Below are 19,009 nucleotides of genomic sequence, written 5' to 3' on the forward strand. Positions count from 1 at the left end.
TGTCTCAAATCCTCTTTTCTCTGGGACAAAATATAGATGTTTCAACACACCATCTAAAGCTTCAGCATGCCTGGTGGTGGTGGTGGGGAATCTGTCAAGGGCCAGCTCCTAAGAGTGATTTACACATATTTTTGGTGACCTCTGCCACCAGAGATACACATATATTCTTGCTCATTAAATGGATTTGTTGGTTTTCCAGCGAACTCTGACCTGAGACATTCTGTGGTGCTGGGAGGTGTTTTTAGGAGGCTTTTCTGAGAAGGAAGTTTGTAGACTTCTAAAGATAAATGTAAAATTTAACCCAAGAAGCCATGTAGTGAGTGGGGTTTCGTCTAACCTATCATTTCTGAGATAAGTTTTTGTTATAAAAGTCTGAGTATTCAAGAATAAAGCAATAGAGTTTTTATCACATTTTGTGTTGAGCATTTCTATTCAACCTGACTCGGAAATGTCCAGATACACACCAGAGCTGTCACAGGTAATCCCCGAGCTGGCTCCTGCTTTTGGCGACCAAATCACTGTCTTCCTATCTTCTCTCCTATCTTTTCTGCTAACCAAGAGACTCAGATATGGGCATGGAGTCTGAGGCCTGACTGTGCATGGAGCTCAGCCCCATATCTGAGTCTTCTTCCTTGCCCCCAACAGCCTGGGGTCAGCCCCTAGCCTGGTCCAGGGATACCTTGGGGCCTGGCCAGTGGTGGCTACTGGTGCTGAGCTGTGTCTTGAGCCTCTCCTGCTCCAGCAGGAGCTGACCCTGGGCCCTGTTGTGGCTCGTCCCTGGCTCCCGCTCCCTCCCCCACCAGATAAGTGTCCTGCACGGAGTTGACACCGCATCCATTCCAAGTGGCCTTGAAGCACTCCATCTTGTGGTCCAGCTTCTGGAACCGCTGTATCTGCTGGCAGAGATTGTGGTCCTGGGACAGGACCAAGCACACCAGAGTCTCCATCTGCTGGCCCGGAGCACTGTCCTGCTCTGGGGGGTAGCTGAGCAGGGCCAGGGCAAGGGGCTGCTGCTGGTGGCTCCCCCCCACCCCAGCTTGTGGAAAGCTTCATCCCCAGGTGCCACTGCCTCTCTGGGTCAGGCTGGGCTGGCTGCTGCAGGGACTCTCCTTGCTGAGCACCGTGGGTGCTGGGCAGCAGTACCAAGCCCATGTTGGCCACTCGTCTCCCCAGGTGGTCAGAGGCGCAGGAGGCACTCAAAGCTGGGCCACTTCTCCACAATGCAGGAAGCCTGGGGCTCCCCAGAGCAGGCCCTGCACTGGCGCCTCCTCTTCATTGTCCTCTGGCTCTGGCAGCTCCCCTTCAGCTTTTGCGCCCCACTCCTCTCCTCGGGGCTGCTGCTGCCGGCTGTCCTCACCCAGACCACGTTAGAGTAAGTAGTCTGGCATGAGAGGCCGGAAATGATCTTCTCTCCGGAGATCTTCTGGAGGTGCCCAGACAGAGCCCCTGGCCTCAGAGACCTGGTGAGGGATGGCTGCAGGAGCCCGGCTGGGGCAATGGAGCTCCCGAGCCCTGGGTTTCCACTTTTCCCCAGCCTCCCCGCAGAAATAATTCTACATTCCTGATCAAAATGAGGTAAGTCTAAATCAGCCTCTTCCCTCTCCAAATCTGTGTCTCTCCAATCATAAATCTGAAGGCAGGATCTATCTGTAGGAAACAGCCTACTCCCTCTGATTGCATTTGCAATTTTGGGCTTTCACAATGAGAATAAAGACCATCATGAGAAGGCAGGAAACTAGCTAAGTCATCACTATATGTGACTGAATAAATTCTTATATATATGATGTTAGAAAAGGAAAGTCCCAATGCTTAATATGTCAATATTATAACTAATAACAATTAAAAAAATCAAGTCAGAAAAGGGAACAGTAGTTCTGTTGAAAATTAGCACTGTCAGTTCTCTAAGTTCAACAAGTTTCTCTCCAGTGTGGATTTTCTGATGCACTGGAGTAAGACTGGAGTTCTCCCTGAAAGACTTTCTACACTGCTTACATTCATAAGGTTTCTCCCTAGTGTGGATTCTCTGATGCTGAGCAAAACTGGAGCCAAAAATGAAAGTCTTTTCACATTGATTACATTCATAAGGTTTGCACCCAGTATGGATTCTATGATGTACAGAAAGATGGGAGGTCCATCTGAAAGTCTTTCCATACTGATTACATTCACAAGGCTTCTCCCCAGTGTGGACTCTGATGTTCAGCAAGACTGGGGTTCTGTGTGAAAGTCTTTCCACACTGATTACATTTGTAAGATGTCTCCCCAGTGTGGATTCTCTGATGTAGAGCAAGACTGGAGCTACAAATCTAAGTCTTTCTACACAGATTACATTAGTAAGCTTTCTCCCTAGTGTGAATTCTCTGATGCACAGCAAGACTGGACACAAGAGTGAAAGTCTTTCCACATTGCTTACATTTGTAAGGTTTCTCCCCAGTATGGATTCTTTGATGTAGAGCAAGACTGGAACTACAAATGTAAATCTTTCCACACTGATTACATTGGTAAGGTTTCTCCTCAGTGTGAATTCTCTGATGTACAACAAAAGTAGATTTCTCTCTGAAAATCTTACCACATTGATTACATTCGTAAGGTTTCTTCCCCATGTGGATTCTCTGATGCACAATAAAACTGGAGTTCTCTCTGAAAGTCTTTCCACACTGCTTACATTCATAAGGCTTCTCCCCAGTGTGGATTCTCTGATGTACAGTAAGGCTGGAGCCATGAAAGAAAGCCTTTCCACACTGCTTACATTCATAAAGCTTCTCTCCAGTATGGATTCTCTGATGTACAGCAAGACTGGAACCACGAATGAAAGTCTTTCCACATTGATTACATTCGTAAGGTTTCTTCCCCATGTGGATTCGCTGATGCACAGTAAGACTGGAGTTCTCTCTGAAAGTCTTTCCACACTGCTTACATTCATAAGGTTTCTCTCCAGTGTGGATTCTCTGATGTACAGCAAGACGGAAGCTACGAATGAAAGTCTTTCCACAGTGATTACATTCATAAGGCTTCTCCCCAGTGTGGATTCTCTGATGTACAGTGAGACTGGAGATCTGTGTGAAAGTCTTTCCACACTGATTACATTCATAGGGTTTCTCCCCAGTGTGGATTCTCTGATGTCCAGAAAGACTGGAGATCCGTGTGAAAGTCTTTCCACACTGATTACATTCATAAGGTTTCTCCCCAGTGTGGATTCTTTGATGTACAGCAAGGTTGGAGCTAAAAATGAAAGACTTTCCACATTGATTACATTCATAAGGTTTCTCCCCAGTGTGGATTCTCTGATGTATAGCAAGATGGGAGTTCAGTCGGAATGTCTTTCTACACTGATTACATTCATAAGGTTTGTCCCCAGTATGGATTCTCTGATGAACAGTAAGACTGGAGCTCTTAATGAAAGTCTTCCCACACTGCTTACATTTATAAGGTTTCTCTCCAGTGTGGATTCTCTGATGCACAGTAAGACTGGAGTTCTCTCTGAAAGTCTTTCCACACTGCTTACATTCATAAGGCTTCTCCCCAGTGTGGATTCTCTGATGTACAGCAAGACGGGAGCCATGAATGAAAGTCTTTCCACACTGCTTACATTCATAAGGTTTCTCCCCAGTGTGGATTCTCTGATGTACAGTAAGACGGGAGCTCCATCTAAATGTTTTTCCACACTCCTTACATTCATAAGGCTTCCCCCTAGTGTGGATTTTCTGATGTACAGCAAGACTGGAGCCACGAATGAAAGTCTTTCCACACTGATTACATTCATAAGATTTCTTCCCAGTGTGGATTCTCTGATGCACAGTAAGACCAGAGTGCTGTCTGAACATCTTTCCACATTGATTACATTTGTAAGGTTTCTCCCCAGTGTGGATTCTCTGATGTGCAGCAAGACTGGAGTTCTGTGTGAAAGTCTTTCCACACTGATTACATATGTAAGGTGCCTCTCCAGTGTGGATTCTCTGATGTAGAGCAAGACTGGAGCTACGAATGTAAGTCTTTCCACACTGATTACATTTGTAAGGTTTCTCCCCAGTGTGGATTCTCTGATGTGCAGCAAGACTAGAGCTCTGTGTGAAAATCTTTCCACAATGATTACATGTATAGCATTTCTCTGCAGTAACATTTCTCTGATGTACAGCAAGGTTGACCCTTCTTGTAAAAGTCTTTCCATGTGGATTACACTCAGAAGTTTTTCCCCTAGTGTGGAATCTCCCATGTTTAGCAAGTTTCTCTTTTTTATGGGAAGTTTTTCCACACTGATTGCATTCATATGGCTTCTCTCCAGTGGGAATTCTCTGAAATGTAGTACAGATTTCTCTCCAAGTGCATTCATAGGAAATGTCATCCATGAATCTTTGCTTGTTGGTTTTTTCCTCTAAAGGCCTCATCTCTGCAGTAGTCTCTTTGACTTCAAGTCTGATCTCTCCTTCTAAAGGGGAAAAAATGTTAAATAGTGAAAAAGTCATCAGCTCACATTAGAGTACCTGATGAGTCACAATCACATTGAATCTAAAAAAAATATCTGTTGTTATACAGGCAGGACTAACATTCTCATTACATTCACAATTCAGGCCATGAGTTCAGATTGACTGAGTGACTTCACCCAAATATCAGAAACTGAGATTGTATGAAAATATATGTCTCATAAAGGAACTTGAGTTCAGCATCTTTTGGGTGCACTACAAATTTGGGATACACATCTTGGCTGGGCTCTCCTTTTGGAAAGGCAATCTTTTGACATCTCCCTGACTCCCTAAGACACTTAGCAAAGCAGCAGGGTTTTTTTTTTTAAATTTTCTTTATTTAAGGCAATGGTGTTAAATAACTTGCCCAAGATCACATAGCTAGACAATTATTAAGTATCTGAGGCCTGATTTGAACTCAGGTCTTCCTGACTCCAGGGCTGGTGCTCTATCCAATGCACCACCTAGTTGCTTCCAAAGCAGCTTTACAAGGAAGTAGATAGCATGTCTCCCTGTGAGTCCTCTTGCAGCCCTTCCCATTCAGTGGCTCACAAATCCATTGAAGATTCAAGACAGTGATCCAAGGGGTTTGTGATAAAAATTTGTTACTGGTACCTTAAGCAGCAAAGAAAGGTCCAAAGACATCTTTCCTTTTTGATAGCAAGTATGGTTTCCACTATAACAAGACTGCCTGCAGTGATTCCAAGTCATTATTATCAGGTCTATGAACCTTTTGGGGATCATAAAGGGATCACATCACAGACTATGTGAAACTAAGTACATCATATTCTTTCTACTTGACATCAAATTGATTCCAAACTTCATCTGCAAAATCTCACTGACATGCTTAGAGCCTCCTTACTGGGAACCACAGTTCACTTCTACTGTTCTTTGTCTCCCAGCAGTCTCTCCAAGGAATTATCTGGCAATGCAGATTAGCCATTCAGTAGTTTCAGTAAGAGTGTGGCTGGATTACTAGCAGGAAAAAAGAGAAACTGAAGGCTGAAAAAATTCTATTCTTACAGAGGTGATTTTAAGAATTAAACAGTCTGAAAGAAAAACAAAGCAACATGTAAAATTGACCTTCCAGTTCATTTAGCCTTATCATTACACAACTTGTCCAGAGCCAAGATGAAAATCTTGTATATAGTAACCAGCAATTCATTATATTGACTAGAAAGGGAGTTACAAACAAAATTTAAAAAATGCATTTCCATTCCAAAGCAAAAGCATGTCCAGTTTTTCTTCCACTTTCATCTCAAGCATGTGTGAATTTTTTAAGCATTGTCTTAAAAAATTGGAATACCACTGGAAGTACAATAAATAACATGCTGGACCTCAAGTTAAGAAGACCTAAATTTTCTAATCCTGTGACCTTGGGTGAAAGACCTTGATTTTACTTAGTTTCTTCATCTGTCATATGGGTATAATAGTAGCATATAACTCCTAGTTTTATTATGAGAATCCAATGAGATATTTACAAAATGCATGGCAGACTCCCTCCCTATGTAAATGTTGGTACAATGGATAGAGCACTAGGTCTGAAGTCAAGAAGATTTATCTTCCATACATCAGATATGGCCTTCCAACCTTAACAGTTGCGTGATCCCAAATAAGTCTCTTAATGCTTTCCATTAACTCATCTGTGAAAAGGAATTGGCAAACCACTCCAGTGTCTTTGTCAACATCTCTAAATGGGGTCACAAAGTATAAGAAATGACTAGAAATTGAGCAACAATAAAAAGCGTGTGCTGTTACTATTTTCCTTTTGTTGAATTCTGTTCTTTGCTCCCCAATTTTGCTCACCTAAAACTATTATTACAGTGATTCCCCTTTCCTTATGTCCATTAAATTAAAAGCATTTGTAACTGGATCAGCTAAGTGTGAGGGTCATGATCTGATGCTTCATACCATCTCCAGGTTTGTATAAGACCGTGAGTTCAGTGAGAGCAGCGGCTAATAGGCTTTTCCCTTCCTTTGCATGATCACGGTGAGCACAATGTTTAAAAAACAGAAGGGGATTAATCAATGATGGATGAAAACCCCGCATTCTTGCTCAATCTCTGCCTTTTATTCCCTTCCCCATTTGTCAAAGGCAAGTTCTGCCTTCAGTCATCTATCTACGTCCTTTTTTTTTAGGTTTTTGCAAGGCAAATGCCACATGGCTAGGTAATTATTAAGTGTCTGAGGTCGGATTTGAACCCAGGTCCTCCTGACTCCAAGGCCGGTGCTCTATCCACTGTGCCACCTAGCTGTCCCTATCTACCTCTTTCTAACGCCTAATCAGCTCTGAAACCTAGACTCAGCACTGAAGATCAGAGGAGTCTGTCTAGGCTCCTTGAGTTTCCTATTATGGATAATCTGGGTATCCCTACCATGCCACCTACCAAAACCAAGGTACTGTTCACCTGGATGAACCTGGCCAATGATTCTCCAAGGAAAGAGCCTTGATCTGATGATTTGTACAAAACTTAGCCTTAGATGACTTCTAAATATGGCAGACCCCTTCACACAGAGAAAATCATGAAACCTTTTTGGGTGGATGCACTACAAATTGAAGCTACACATCTCAGCCACCTTCTGGCAAAGCAATCTCCCTTAGTGACTCCCTAGGACACTCAGCAAAGCAGCTATTCAAGATCTTTTCATATGACCTCATATTATTCCTTCTGGCTAACTTGCACCCCCTTCCTCTCTCCATATAATATCAACTGAGAACCTGGTCTCATAATTCACTGAAAAACTGGACCTCCTTTCTCTTCCATGAAGAGCACACTTGACCTCCTAACTGAAACTTTTTCACCCTTTCCCTGTTGCTTAGGATGCTTGCCATAGTATTTCTGAAGCCCAGTTACAGCCCAACTTCTACAATTAATCTATTCCAGTCCCCCTTAATTTTAAAACCTCCCCTCTCTTGAGAAGTTCAATTTATCCTGTCCATAGTAGGTTTTTACACAGAGATTTATGTGTTTGCAACCCCTCCACACTGGGTTCCATGACAGCAGGGGAAGATCCCTGCATTTCCTTACATCGCCAGTGCTTAGGGCCTGGCAAGGAACAGGCACTGAAATGTTTGTTTACACAAAGACCTAAAATAGAGCCCATACTGTGTAGCCTAAGACTGAGTATCATGTCGCCAGATTCCAATGACTTTTTATAGATTCATGGAATAATCAATGGAAAGGAACTGAAAGGTTAAAATGCATTCTTTCATTTTTATCAAATGGGAAAACTCAGGCTGCTCACTGGCCCAGGAAGTCAATGCTATAAGAAAATCTGAAAAAAGAATTCCAAGGCAAATTTTCCTGCCCACCAAAGCTAGCACTTGCTTAACCACAACACAGAGAAGCCTCTAGTAAACACATCTCTCATCTTTCTGCTTTCACCACACTCACCTAGGCAGGGGCTCCTTGGGACTTGTTGTTCCAGCATCCAAGGTGCTCCCCTTGCCTTCACATCATCTCTGAGAACTGGAAGCCCTGGACACGAGGAAGCATTTAGAGGTGAGCTTGAAGAAAAATTTGTAATGTAGTTCTCTTGAGGGAAAAGCTCAGGTGGATACTGAAACAGGTATCTGTTCTCCCCATTGGTGATGATAAACCAAGTAGTAATTAGACTAAACAACCTCTGAAATTAGTTCCATAACTGAGATGCTTCTATGCTAATTTGACCTTTAACCTGAAGCTACCTAGTTTCAGAAGCAACAAAGGAAATGCTCTGGTTCCTTTAATTGGACAATGGACATCAAGAGGACCTTGTCTCTTAGACCCAGGAGAACAGTATTTTTCTCTATTAACTGATAAATGCTCCAGACCCTGCAATCTAGAACAGAAGCTCACTTATGTGGGGAAACATCCTTACCCACAGAGACTAGGTTCCACACATTCTCCAACATGACTTCTCTGTACAACTCCTTCTGAAGATGGTCCAAGAGGCCCCATTCCTCCTGGGTGAAATCCACAGTCACATCCTTGAATGCCACCAACTCCTAGAATATCAAAAGTATAGGATGGAGAGTTACAGGACACATCAGTATTCCCCTAGTCTAAAAATCATCAATTTAGGAGGAACCTGAAGCACAGAGAAGGGATTTGAATGTAGGTCACACCCTTGACCAGTGTCAAATTCAACACTTGAAATCATGGGCATGAACAACCTAATGATTAATTAGAAAAGAGTTGAGAAATGTCTTCCTTTGGAAACATGGAGAATTGATGTGTTCTATATCTGAAGTAGATTTGACCTGATATAACTGATATCACATAAAGAAACATCTGTGAAGAATGTTTGAGAAGTTGGCAGATACAGGATGTTCTGGGAGTAAGTGGAGTTTTATATTTCTTAAAAGATAATAAAGTTAATGAAAAGATCTAGTTTGTTCTTGAATGGCAGAAATGATATCTTCTCTGGATAAGAAGATGCTGAGGATTGTAGAGATTCTATTGATCAGAATCTAGACAGCACTGAGTGATATGAGGTGGTTCCAAGGCAAGTGAATGTGAGCAATCTGGTTCTTTCATGGATGGCCTGAGGTCATTTTATATACTTTGTTATGAAGAAAGAAGAGTTGGAACAATGGAAAAGGGAAGCTTGCTTCATTAATTAAAAGGGCAATTTTTAATTATCTTGGTTTTGTTTGAGCAAATTCATCAAAAAAATGTAGTTTCTTTATGAGAAATACATGTTCTCTACATTTACCTAGAAGAATAGAACCCTGGGGAGAAAGAGTCAAGACAATGAGTTAATAAGCAATTGATAGACCACATACAGGAGAGGTTGGCCACATCTAAAATACCCTGATACTTGGGAGGGATCATCTCTATTTCTCAAGTACTATATGTCAGCATATGGGCTTAGAAAGGATGATCTTCCATTTCCATCAGAAAGATAGGACTCATTTTATCAGGGATTCAGATGTTTGAGAACCATTATTCATCTATCCATAAAATTAACTTTTCTTTTTCATTACAACAACTTCTCTTTTAAAAAATCTGACCGGAAAACCTGGAAAGACTTACATGAACTGATGCATCACCAAGTGAACAGAACCAGGAGAATGTTATACACAGTAGCAGCAATACAATAAAAGCTATGAATGGGTGAGCTATTTTCAGCAACACAGTGACCCATGACTATGCTAAAGGACTGATGAGGTGTAGCATTTGCCTCTAGAGAAAGAGATGTTATCTGAATGCATGCTATATGAATACATGAAGCATGCTATTTGTCACTTTCTTTTCTTTCATTTGTGTCTTCTTGTACAAAATGACTAACATGGAAATGTTTCATGTGATTGCATAATCTATATCTGATTACTCACTGTCAGTGAGCAGGAGGGGTAGGGAAGAAAGGATGGAATTTGGAACTGCATAAGAAAAAAGATTTAAAAATGGCTTTAATATAATGGGAAAATAAATATATTTAATTCATTGAAAAATTAAAATCTGATTTACGGTATATTTGTAATTGTGAATTCATCTTCCATTTCCTTTATTTGATTATTTTACTTTTGAGCAAATGAGGAATTTATTGCTTTGACCCACTTTTTGGGATTCCCAAGAATTTTCAAAGAATTCCTTTCTGAGTCACTCTTCTCCATTACAAGGGATTCAGCGTAGGTTTTCATCAAAAGAAGACAATTTTTATTGAAAGTTCACTGAACTCTAATTGATTCCCTAACTCATCCCTGAGAGGCTACTCCTAAACTCTTTTTTTCAGCAAGTGCCTCTCTTAGCCATCCTCCACCATCAGGGAAGGCAGATCTAAGATCCATTTCATTACAAGGGAGATGGATCCTTTAATAAACTGCTATTGGCTTGAAGTTCTGTCTCAATTTCTCTATTGGAGGCTTGAAGCTCATAAGAGAGAGAAAAAGACAACTTATCCCCACATGAGCTTCATCTCTGAGTCAAAGAAGCAGCTTTTTGGTTGCTCACAGAGACTACAGAACATGATTCCTGTAAAGAAACAACAAATAATTTCCTCACTAATCAAATTATGTAGCCAATATTTTAGAGAGCTAAATAAAATCCCAGTAAAATTCGTTTGGAAAAACCAAAGATTCACAATATCAAGGGAAATGATGAAACAGAGTGAGAACATGGCAGGGGCAACACCAGCAGACCCCCAACCGCATTCTAAAGCAGCAGTTCCTTGAGACCATCTGGTGCTGGAAAATAGAGAGAAAAATTGATAGAAACAGATCTGCCAAAAAGTCAAAGAATGACAACTAAAACTAAATGCTGGTTCTTTAAGAAAGGTAAAATCAAAGGAAAAACCAGAATAAGGAAAGAGAAAACATTATGCAGAGTTTTATGTTAAAGAAACAGAGATTCCTTCCAAAATAGTTCAACTATGAGAATATTGCCATGGAATTACTAGGCAGAAAGCAAATAGTTAAATTCTAGGCCTTTCTGTAGTAGACTACTTCATAGGGTATGCTGGCTTTGTTATTCTGAGGAATTTTTTTTTTTTTTAATATTCTTTGCTACTCTCTCTGAGAAAAAGTCCTGAGATTTTCCTCCCTTATATCAGATCTTGTATTGGTTACAGCTAACCACTGTCTCTGTCAAATAGCTATAGATCCCCTGCCTCCAGGATTCTACAAGGATATGGAAACAGAGGTAGGAGCCACACATGATAATAAACTCTTAGTTCTTTGCTTTCCAAAATGTCTTTGTTACCCCTGAATATCTTTTCAAAACAACTTCATTGACACCTCAACATCTGAAGGCCATCCCATGTACCCCTAGCCTTTCCCCTGATTGTCTCTGGTTATTTTAATTAAAAATTCAGGAAAACAAAAGCTCAGGATGCTGAAAATCTATCTTATTCTGATGATACTTAAAGATAACAATGCATCAGATAGTCTAGAATAATGATGATAATGTTTGAGGAGCAACTGGGCAATTTAATATTGCACAACCTTCATAGTGAGGCCACTAAAGAGGCTGATTTTCCCTACACATTGTTTTTGGATAAATATCATTCCCCCTCCCCAATATGGGGTGGTCATCTTAAACAGATGAACTCCACTTTTAGGTTTCTGGTAACCCCAGAGAAGAAAACTTTATTTTTAACCTACATTTTCAGTCATTTTATTTTAACCCTATATATTTTAAGGTTTACTTGGCCAAACAATCAATTTACACATTAGCACAGAAAGGAGTCATTGATTACTTTATGCTCCTCTTATGCATTGAATCACTAATCAGTGAAGCTCTTCCATGTCCCTAGTATGACCTGAACAAAAATAGTAGAACAAGTTAAGAGCATAGTGACCTTGTAGTAAAACAGTCATATAATTGGGAACTTGGCCAGTCCCTAAAAAAGGAGGGGAGCATTTATTAGAAACTTGGTCAATCCTGTAAACATATTCCCCTTTCCTCAATTATCTGGGGAAGAAACATCCTCCTGAAACTTGGCCTGTTTCAGGATGGATCTTCTGAGTTCAGAGTCACAGATATTGGCACCAGCCCTTCTTTGTTCAAGGTCCTGAAATTACACAAGCCTTGAGCAATTCCTTTGCAATTTCACCCATAGACAGGCAGCTCTACCTGGGAGGCTTCTGATCTGAATTGTGAAGGAGACTGCTTGAAATTTGGGATTTCCCAGCCTGAAGTTTGCTTTCACTGAGTTGAAGCTTCTCCTGATTTTCTTTTTTGATTGATTGGTAAAACTTTCTGCCTGCACTGATCATCTTTGAGGAAAACTATTTATTGCATTGATGATCTTTGATAATGTTTCCTATGTGTTTCATTATCTTAATTAGTTATTGTTGTAAGTTTTCTGTGACTTTACCTTTGTTGTAATAATAATAATCAACTATTTTTGTGCTTTCCCCCCTTTTTGCAGTATCTTACTGTAGGTGGGAATCTGAACTAAAACTATTAAATACACACCCATCAATAAGGTCTTTTGTCAGAACTGACAAAAGATGCAAATAGTAGCAGGATATCTATCTCCCATGTTAATTTTATATTTTATGTTGGTAACAGATTAGATATAGAGATATAAAATATTGTAAATATAATTGTAAACATAAAATATCATAAGTATAAGAATTGATCTAAGTCTGTTATAGAGAACCAGAGCAGTTTTTTGAATTCTCAGGTTGACCTTTGTCTAACTGTTGTTGACACATCTGGGAAAGCCAAATTAGTAGATGGACTTTGAGGTGGACCAGGCTGTTTCACACAGAGTCAATCTTCAAATGTATAACTGAAGAGATACAGATCTTGAGGAAGAGACAAGATAACATTCAGACTTATATGGAGTTCTGTAGAAATATAATATTAAGTCTCACTTTCATAATAGGTACTGCTCATCATTCTAAGGAAAACCCCATTTATTCTTATTCTCCCTAGTGTTTTTATTAGGAAAGGGTATGGTATTTTGCCAAAGGCTCTTTCAGCATCTTTTGTGATGATCATAGGCATTAATAAGTTTTCTTTTTGATATGGTCAGTTATGCTGATTGAACAACAAAGTGTCTCAGGCTGGTCATTCTTGGGACCTCAACAGCTCAGATTGAATGACAACAGCAATTGCTTCTCCATTGGCCAGAATCACTGAGGATCTTCCTCTCCAGACTAATTTTCTTTAAACTCACCTAAAGAGGCTCTTCTTTGCTACATTTCTTTCATACCTGTCTAGGTCACAGAGAAATCCTGAGGGTCTTAGCTTCCCAGTTTAACTTTTTTTTCACCAAAGCAAAATGTGTCAATTCTTGGTCTTTTTGCCTCATCTTTCTTACCTATTTTTTTTTATATTTTTGTAAGGCAATGGGATTAAGTGACTTGCCCAAGACCACACAGCTAGGTAATTAAGTGTCTGAGGCCAGATTTGAACTCAGGTACTCCTGCCTCCAGGGCTGGTGCTCTATCCACTATACCACCTAGCCTTATCCACTACTTTCTTACCTATTCTTAATCACTGGATGAGTACTGTCTCCAGAAACTGTGATGTGGGAAAAATCTAGCTTCAAAAGACCAAGGTCTAATACTGCATCCAAGGTCATTTCCAGTCCATATCTGGTCACTGGACCCAAATGATGCTGAAGGAGAAAGTGTTGCTTGTAACTTTGCAAGGTACCCCTCAGGAAATTCACTTGCATGGTATAACATCACCTCCCTGATGTACTGATCTTCTGTTAACAAAGGCAATTATACATTTGTCAAGAATTTCTCATTTCATTTAATTTGTTAAGTTTATTGATCATGGAATTGGACAAAAGAACTCTTTATAACTGCTTTAATTTCATTAACCTTAGAGATAGTCACCCAATTTATTTTTTCTAGTAGATTTTGAGGAATTCATTGAACCGCTGGCAAGGACCTTGCTCCCCAGTAAGAAATCAGGAAATCCCTGCCCCTAGGCACAAGGAAAACAAGAAAACACCTGCCCTAGTCTGAAAAGATGAAGTCTCTAAAGCAGGACCTTCAGCTGTATGTGCCTGATTAATTCACCTTTGCTAGTTGAGCTACTGCCCCACCTCTGCATGACCCTGATTACTTAACCCTAACCTGACATCCTGATTTGGGGAAAGTCTGAGTCTGAATTCTTTTCAGAGAACATGTTTCCTGAACCTCAACAATTTGGTTTTCATCTCTAACTCAGACACATGTCACTGGACAATGGAAGTATCAGTGTGGATTCATGTTAGCTAGTTCTGAAGAAGCCTTCCCAAAACATTTACATACTGTTACAATTTTTAAAAAGCCTCTTAGTTTCCAAGCGCATTTTCCCCTTGCATGGTCCATTTGACTATAGCTTCAGAGGTAATTTCATTTCATCTTTTCATAACTGTTCTTCTGGAAACTTGTCTCTTGTCTTTGCTATACTATCTCTTCAATCTCTTCTCAATGAATACATCTGGAAATTGTCCTAAAGTAATGAAATCTAATCCTTTCATTTTTGTGGTAAGGAAACTGAACCCCAGAAGAATAGTCTCTTTTCCATCTACTCTTTAATTTACTTTTGATTTTTTAAACTCCATTTCAGCAGAGAAAACTTTAAAAAACTGCCATGATCCAGATGCAGAAGTGTTTTTCAAATCCTTATTCTTACATCTTAAATTTCCCCCCCAAAATCTAGCACTGATTACTATTTAAGTTCCTCAATATTTTAATATTCTCATTAATGGTCAAACTTTTTCATATCCCTGACACCTCTGGGTTAAAAGCTGTAGAGGGGGCAGCTAGGTGACTGGCCTTGGAGTTAGGACAACCTGAGTTCAAATCTGCCTTCAGAGACTTGATACTTAATAAAATGTGTAATCTTGGGGAATTCATTTAACCCCATTGCCTTGCCAAAAAAAGAAAAAGCTGCGTGGAATTCAGTCCAAATTCATTGAACCCCTGTATCTTTCTCACCAGCCTCACTCTGCTGAACACCAGCTGCTTCTGTCCCTCCTTCTCCCTCCAGGTTCCACCTCCTGCACTAGTCATCTGTCCACTAGAACAGAAGCTTGCAAGTGTCCTTGGGAGATCATAGAGATCCAAAGACCTCAAGGAATAAGGGGAGGAGCACTAGAAAACTTGTGAATTTAGGAGTCATCCTTGTTCTGACATAAATGATCTCATTCTTATTGTCAAATCCTATTTTGTCCTTGCTTCCCCCCAGAAGACCATGACCTAAGGGAGTTAATCCTAAAACAGGTAAGTAAATTGGATTAAAGTAAGGGGAGGGCACTCTGCAAAGATACCAGCCTCACTTTCACCTCCAGAGCCATCTGGGTGCAGGGGCCCAGCATGGATTAGGAAGAATGGAAATGTCCCTGGATGCAATGAAAGACCCAGGTCTTTTAAAGCTAGATTTTTCCAAGGTCAGAGTAGTATAGATAAAAGAGAGATGAGGGAAAGAGATCAAGAATGACCACTTATGCTTTATCAAAAAAAACAAAACAAATTAAACTGGGAGGACAATATCCTCAGGTTTCTCAGTTATTATAGCAGGGAAAGACCAGTGGCCAAGAATAGGCTCATTAGCAGAGTCAAAAACCATCGATCTGGGAGGGGCAGATCATCCGAGATTCTGGCCAGAGGAGAAACTACTATTTCCCTTCACTCTAAGCTAATCGGGGCCCAACCAGGGCCAAGTGGGCACAACCTAGGACCCACTGCTGATCAACAAGAAGAGGAGTGACTGAGGGGCTCTTTGAGCAGATGGCGAGCGTGTACATGAAGAAGAAAAGGGAAGAAAAGAGAAGGGAGGGGCATGGAAGATTTTGTTGTTGAGAGTATCTAGTCTGGTGACCCAAACCCCCATTTTTCTTAGTAATAAGATCCTAGAGGGACAGTCCTTCTCCAGCTCATTTTACAGTTCAGAAAACTGGGCTAAATGGGTAAAACAGGGCCATGTTCATACAGCTGCTAAGAGTCTGAGTATGGATTTAAACTTAGGTGATTCAGAATCTTGGCCTGGCACTCTATCCAGGGCACTTACCTTGCTGCCCCACTGTTTGCATTGGACTTGTCAAAATTGGAAAGGTTTCAGGCTAACTTGAGGGGGGCTTGTAAGCACCTTAGTGAGTGAGGGAATTTATGAATTTAAATGTCTATTCTTGTGAGATGTTGAGAAATTGGTGTTTGTCCTTGCTTCTGTAAGAAGACCATGACATCAGGGCGGCGTTATCATGACAAGCAAGTGGGGGGGGGGTAGATGTAGAGTCAGTAGTCACACCCTCTCCTCTGGGAGCCAGCCATGGTAAATGGGCAGATAAGGATCAGGATAAGGGGAGATGGCCCTGAAACCTTTTTGGAACTAAAGTGTTTGCCAGGTCTCAGAGAAGAGACAAAGAGGCCAACAAGGACCATAGCCAGTAAATTCAGATAGAAAATTGGGAGGACAAGACTCTCAAGGTTTCTCAGTGATTAAGATGCCTAAGAAAGAAATGAAGCAAGAATATTCTCTTTGCATAATGAAAAATAAAAATTAAGCCAGGAGGGAAGACCTTCAGTTCCTGGTCAAAACAGAAGCAATTGCAATTTACATTTACTTCCTAGCAATCAGGGCTCAAATAAGGATTAACTGGGCTTAGCCTGAGACCCAATGGTGCACAGTCCCGGAAAACCAGAGTGATATGGGGGCCTGTAAATGCCAAGAAATTTTTCAGGTCTTCTGGCAGAGAACCACAGGGATGGGAAGGAGGAAGGGCAAGAAGGAAGGAAAGAAAAGAAGGAAGTTATGGAGCCTTTGTTCAATTATAATTATGAGAAAATCTTTATTGCATTGTTTGAACTCAACCTGGGACAGGCTGGACCACCTCTCCTTCATGCTTAGAGAACCTTAACTAAGGACCTTGGGGGGTGCTGATCAGAAACCCAAGATCTATAATATCTATGCAAAGAGTTTTCTGGCAATAGGACTGCTGGGGTATGACCAGACAGGATAATGATCAATGATGGGAGGGGATGTGGGAATTCTGGGACACTAATGCACTGTTGGGGAGTTGTAAACTCATCTGACCTTTCTGGAAAGCAGTTTGGAATTATGCCTAAAGGGGATAAAATGTGTAGACCCTTTGATCCAGCAATCCTAATACAGGGACTGTACTCTGAAGACATCATGAAAAAGGGTAAAAATCCCACGAGTACAAAAATATTCATAGCAACTCATTTTGTGGTAAGCAAAGAATTGGAAATTGAGGGGATGCCCATCCATTGGTGAATGGCTGAACAAATTGTAGTACATGGATGTGATGGAACAGTATTGTTCTGAAAGAAATCATGAGGGCCCTGGAGTCAGGAGTACCTGGGGTCAAATCTGGTCTCAGACACTTAATTCCCTAGCTGTGTGGCCTTGGGCAAGCCACTTAACCCCATTTACCTTGCAAAAACCTAAAAAAAAAAAAAAAAAGAAATCATGAGGGATGGGATTTCAGAAAAGCCTAGAAAAACTAGCAGGAACTAGGCACAGTGAAGTGAGCAGAACCAGAAGAACATTGTACACACTAACAACATGGGCTGACGATCAACTTTGTTGGGTTTGTACATTCCATCAGGGAAATAATGGGGAACAATTTTAAGGGATCTGTGATAGAGAATGCCTTCTGCATCCAGAGGACTGTGGAGTTTAAATGACGACCAAAGCTTATCATTACTTCTTAAAAGTTGTCCTATGCGCTGAGCAATTTTATTCTCTCTAATGTTTGCTTTCTTACTTTTGTAGCTGATTCTTCTCTCAGAATACGATTGATGACAATCTATGCTCATCATGATTGCAGATATAAATCCTGGGGGGGGGTAGGGAAGTAGGAGGGTGGGGGGAAGGAAGAGAAACTGTAGAACTCAACCCTTGGCACGAAAAGGGGGCTGGTAGGAACTACCAGTGTGGAGGAGGCAATCCACGTGTACATCTGTGTATGAACTGAAAGTATTGGTACCACTGAAGGGCACTTGGGTCCGTCTCCAGAGACTGCGGCGCTTCTGGAGGGAGACCGTGGCGGCCAGTCTGTCCGGCCCCCTCGGCCGCCCCCGGGCAGGCCCCTGCCGTTGCCTACAAGAGGACCAAGTTGGGGACACCCGTCTCAGGTGCCTCAGGGGATCCCGTGGGGGGCAGTGGCCAGGCCCGACGCCCCTTCCATTCTCCCTACATCCCCCCCCCTTCTCCGCCCCCGAGCCGACCCTGCCCAGGACCCCTTCACCTGTGTCTCCCAAGGGCTCCCGGGCCCGGGGAGTCGGGGCTCCTCACCAGGCCTCTGGTCTTCCTTCAGGCTCCGGCTCCCCGCCGACAGAGGGGGGTCCCCGGAGCCCCCCCTCTCCAACACCCTCCCCGCCCCCGGAGCCGCTGCCGGGGTCTCTGCCCCGCAGATTGGGGGCTCCCCGGGCCGGGGCCCCCCCTGGGGCCGCTGAAGGCTCCGCCAGCCCGACACGCAGCGGGGGGGGCCGGGCCCGGGGGGGCAGCGGGGGGCGGGGAGGCCTGGGGGGGCCGGGCCCCGGGGGGCAGCGGGGGGCGGGGAGGCCTGGGGGGGCCGGGCCCGGGGGGGCCCCCGCACTCACCTGGGCGGGGGGGGGCGGGGAGGCCTGGGGGGGCCGGGCCCGGGGGGGCCCCCGCACTCACCTGGGCCGGGGCGCCGCGCGGCTCCTGGGCTGGGCAGGCACAAGGGTCCCGGGGCGGGACGGACGGGGGGTCCATGGTCTTGGGGTGCAGGAGGCGGCCTGGGGGGGAGGGAGGGGTCAGGGAGGCCCCGGCGGGAGCCCCGCCCCTGCTCCGCGCCCCCTCCCCAGCCTCCCCCGGCCCCGCCAGCGCCCCCGGGGTCTAGAGAGACGGGGCTCTAGAAGGTTCTAGAGGGAGGGGAGTGGGGGGCCGGAGGGGGGGCACAGGGAGGAGCGAGCCGGGGACGCGGGGTGGGGCCCGTGAGGCCGGGACCCAGGAGGGGAGGGGGCGCGCCGCGGAGGAGTCCTGGGGGGCAGGAAAGCAGGCGGGGGCGGAGCCGGGGGCGGAGCCGGGGCCACGGGCCCCCCTGGGCGCCGCCCGCACTGCGCAGGCCCGGGGGGGGGGGGCCGCTGGGTCTAGAGTTCGCGCGGGGACTCTGGGAGATCCTCCTCTGCA

General features: G+C 43.2%; 1 protein-coding gene across 1 annotated transcript; it reads right to left on the reverse strand.

The window, feature by feature from the left end:
- Window positions 1-2,238: 2,238 nt before the first annotated feature.
- On the reverse strand, window positions 2,239-18,696 carry LOC141512021 (uncharacterized). Its single transcript, XM_074220947.1, has 4 exons — window positions 18,518-18,696; window positions 8,319-8,445; window positions 7,853-7,936; window positions 2,239-4,423 (listed from the first exon to the last, which is right to left on the reverse strand). Exons 1-4 carry the CDS (start codon window positions 18,590-18,592, stop codon window positions 2,328-2,330), a joined length of 2,382 nt encoding a protein of 793 aa, XP_074077048.1. The 5' UTR covers window positions 18,593-18,696; the 3' UTR covers window positions 2,239-2,327.
- Window positions 18,697-19,009: the final 313 nt, after the last annotated feature.

The sequence above is a fragment of the Macrotis lagotis genome, chromosome 1 (genome assembly GCF_037893015.1).
Source record: "Macrotis lagotis isolate mMagLag1 chromosome 1, bilby.v1.9.chrom.fasta, whole genome shotgun sequence".
NCBI lineage: Eukaryota > Metazoa > Chordata > Mammalia > Peramelemorphia > Peramelidae > Macrotis > Macrotis lagotis.

What these genes read in the sequence shown, in the direction of transcription:
- LOC141512021 (XM_074220947.1), bottom strand. Translation starts at nt 18,592, where the DNA reads ATGGACCCCCCGTCCGTCCCGCCCCGGGACCCTTGTGCCTGCCCAGCC. An exon ending in CGCGCGGCGCCCCGGCCCAG is followed by an intron (nt 8,446 to 18,517) that starts GTGAGTGCGGGG and finishes TTGATATTCTAG; the next exon opens with GAGTTGGTGGCATTCAAGGA. An exon ending in CCCAAGGAGCCCCTGCCTAG is followed by an intron (nt 4,424 to 7,852) that starts GTGAGTGTGGTG and finishes TTTCCCCTTTAG; the next exon opens with AAGGAGAGATCAGACTTGAA.